This window comes from Elephantulus edwardii, unplaced genomic scaffold, assembly GCF_000299155.1.
Source record: "Elephantulus edwardii isolate Elephantulus edwardi_28Jun2011 unplaced genomic scaffold, EleEdw1.0 scaffold00227, whole genome shotgun sequence".
Lineage (NCBI taxonomy): Eukaryota > Metazoa > Chordata > Mammalia > Macroscelidea > Macroscelididae > Elephantulus > Elephantulus edwardii.
In genome coordinates, this window is record NW_006399977.1 from 4,616,313 (window position 1) to 4,620,118 (window position 3,806).

Here is a 3,806-nt window from a genome sequence, read left to right on the forward strand (position 1 = left end):
CAGTACACGTACATAAACAAGAAGACAGGATAGGGTAGGCTTACAGACGTGGGGCATTCAGATTGGTTAGGAGAACCTCAGCTTCATGCAGGCCACTCCCAGCTCAACAGACGGGACAGCCATCTTCCCAGGTGTCAAGCTTTCTCAAGCTGGTAAAGCCAAACACAGGAAAGCTTTCTCTATCCCATATTAAAGACCATTGGGAGGCTTGCACTTATCTGGAGCTTAGGTGATCTGTCCTGGCCAGAGACCCTACCTTCCTCCCCAATATTCCGCAACACTCAATCTCTTCTCCATCTAATGTGGTGCTGCCAGTTGGCCCACTGGTGAGAATCTTTGTTTTCTTGATGCTGAGCTTCAATCTAGATTTAAGACCATAGTCCTTGACCTTCTGCAGCAAATGCTTTAGGTCCTCTTCAGTTTCAGCAAGCAAGGTTGTGTCATCTGCATGAGGTAGGTTGTTGATGAGTCTTCCTCCAATTCTGAGGCCACACTCCTCATAAAGCCCAGCTTCCCAGATGATCTATTCTGCATATATATTGAAAAGATACGGAAACAGGACATATCCCTGATGCATTCCCTTTCTGATTTTGAACCATGCAGTGTTCCTCTGCTCTGTTCTGAGGACTGCTTCTTGGTCCAAGTACAGGCTTCACATAAGCACAGTCCTGACTAGTGACAAACCAGCTTCATCAAGCATCTGGCAAGAAGAGCAAAAATCTTTTACTGTGACCTTTATCTCAGGGATCCTCTGGCCACACTTTGTCACAGTAGCTCCACCACCATCACCATGGTCTCAACACAAGGGTCTTGTTCCCAACAGAGTCTTACTCCAATTTCCCTCAAGTCTTGATGCTGTGTGGGAAGCACTCTCTCTTATTCTAGTCCCACAGATGTTCATTACTTAAAAAATTATATAGTTAAGAAAACTGGAAGGACCAATATAATGGCTACAAAAAGCCACCTTTTAAGCTAACACTACAGTGGTCCAATCCTTGGAAGGGGAGGGACAGTTAGCATACTTGAAAGGTAGAATGGCAGAGAAGAGAAGGATTACTCTTAGTAAGAAAGATTGACACAGTTAATGCAACAATGAGCTTAAGCCCACTGGAGGATGGTGTGGACGGAGCAAGGTTTCAAACTGTTGTATATAGGGTCACTGAGTCAGAGTTGACTTGGTAGCAATTAAAAACAACATATCAGATCAAACTGATAATAGCAACTTGAAGGAAATTTAGGCCTAGTAAGATTATGTCAACAAGGAGAGAGAATAACTCAGGAAAACAGGTAAGATTTCACAACTCTAATAATGCTCATTATGCATTACATCTCAGTATCAACAAAACAAAATCCTTACTTTTGAACCGATGGGCAACATCATGATAGATGGAGAAAAGATGGATGTTGTCAATGATTTAGTCATTTTTGTATCCATAATCAATACCCTTGTAACCATTAATTAATAGATAAAATAGAAAAATTTGTTGTCAAAGGTCTTTCCAAAGTGATAAAAATACCAGTTTAAAGACCAAGGTCCACTCAATTTAAGCCATGGATTTTCAATAACTTATTATGAACCTGAAAGTTGGACAATGAGTAAGCATGACAGAGAATAATTTATTCCTTTGAATTGTGGTATTGGAGGAGAGTACTATCCCATGAACTGCCAAAGGAACAAATACGTCTTTGAGACAGGGCATCCATGGTGCTATTTAAGAGTTGAAGATGGTGAAACTTAGTTTCATATACTTTGAGCTTTTAGTGAGGAGGTGCTATTCCTTGGGAAAAGACATCATTTTTGAAAAGGTAGAGGGTTAGAAAAATAGAGGAAGACCCTTAATAAGGTGGATTGAAACAATGACTGCAACAATGTGCCCAAGTATGTCAAAGATGACGAGGATAGCACAGGATAGGGCAGGGTTCTGATCCATTGTTCATAGGGGTGCTATGAGTCATAGTCACCTTAACAGCACCTAACAACAAAAAAGAATGTTATCAGAATCACTGAATTGAATTCATACAAATTGTTGAATTGGTGTATGTTCTGCTGTATACATTCTCAAAAACAACAAAAATAAAATTTAAATTTGAAAAAGTATTTGTCAGAATCCATGAAAGCCATACATGTATGTCTTGTGAGTGTCAGTTTCTCCACTCAATATACCTAATCAAAATCAGTGTTTATGGCCATGGCAGTCTTATTTGTAATAGTGTAAAATTGGAAATAACTCTAAATGTCTATCAATAGTCAGTTATATACTATATATATTTTTTTCACTGTATTACAGAGGAAAAAGAACATATTGCTGCTAATGCAATAATACATGAATTTCATTTTCTATTCCCATTACAAAATAGTCAAAAGTGACTTGCTGCGTAATTGAATTATCTAAAGGAAATGTAATGAGGATCTTGGGTTTATAAGTCAAAGTTGGAAGGAATATAAATAAAGAGCCATCATGGTAAGATAATTAGGTATATGGGTTGTATTTCATGAGGATATAGCAAACTTAAAAAAAGCAATAATACAATAAGCCAACAAACTGTTTACCACTGGCCAAATAGATGTAGGAGAATTAGGTTGGGTGGGTTGGTGCCCATGTCTGGGTAAACATTCGGGAGACGTAAGCAAGTCTTTCACCAGGCAAGCTCCTTATCACCTGTTAGTCCTTCCAAAGAACTGGGTGTATGCTTCTCCACCCTCACTCTCAACATCTGGCATAGCTAAAGGTGAGACTAATGTTTCTTATAAAAAGAAATATTTAAAAGTACACAGAGTTGAAGACAAAGTTATCATCACTCCTCACACTAAAGACAAAGGCAATATAAAACAATTTTGGGTCAAGATAAACTACCTCTGATAACTTGAGAAAATGTATCTGTTTGTATATACAAATATATACATATATATATATACACACACACATACATATATACAAGGCTAAAAGACACCTCCAAAACTAACACTAGCATTTTCCAAAGAGAGAAACCCAAGGGAAATGTGCAGAAATGGGGTCCTTTAAGGCTTCTATTTTTATCTTGGTTCTTCACCTTCTGGAAGAAGTTCTAGGCAACTCACTTATTCAGCTGAATAAGAATGGTTATGAAGGCATAGTCATTGCAATTGACCCCAATGTGCCTGAGGATGAAACTCTCATTCAACAAATAAAGGTAAGTCTAAAAGATAAGTAGGTGCATTTTTCTTTTGCAAAATAAAGTATCATGTTGTGATAGAGACCATAGGAATTCTTGTACACTAACTAGATAAACCTTAAAAGTTATTTTACATTTCTGAGTCTTAGTTTCTTCATTTATAAAATTGTGGTTAAAAAGATACGTACCTCTGAGGGTTGAGATAATAAATGCAAAGCATACAATTCAGGCCCAAATTTACAATTGGTACTCAATCAATGGGTCTATATTCTTTGCTTGTATATTATTTCATTTCAAATCATTTCATTCTGCACTGGAGAAGAACCAGCTTCATTTGGAAGTTAATGTAGATTCACAGAAGGTAATTATATTGTTTAACTGTATTTCTTTCCATGGGGGTGAGTTCAGTTCCAGACCTTAAATGTGACTGAGGGCCAGTCTTGAGAATGACACCAATCCCTACCTGACCAGTAAGAAGTGTCTCCTAATTGTCAATTTACTTCATTGCTTAATAGTATTTACAGAGATGATTTCTTTCTTCATGAATCACTCTCTTTTCTACTTTCTTTTTTTTTAATTAAATTTTATTCGTTTTAATGAACATTTACAGAGATTTTGGGTTTTCATTCATTCATTGTTGCACTGTTTTCTCC

The 3,806-nt window shown here is 37.2% G+C and overlaps 1 protein-coding gene across 1 annotated transcript in view; it reads left to right on the forward strand.

Moving 5' to 3' along the window:
- Positions 1 to 3,009: 3,009 nt before the first annotated feature.
- CLCA1 (chloride channel accessory 1) overlaps positions 3,010 to 3,806 on the forward strand; it is a 42,725-nt gene continuing 41,928 nt past the window's right edge. The window contains exon 1 of the mRNA XM_006898383.1: positions 3,010 to 3,171. Within this exon, the coding sequence (XP_006898445.1) occupies positions 3,010 to 3,171 (162 nt within the window). The remainder of the gene's footprint in view (positions 3,172 to 3,806) is intronic.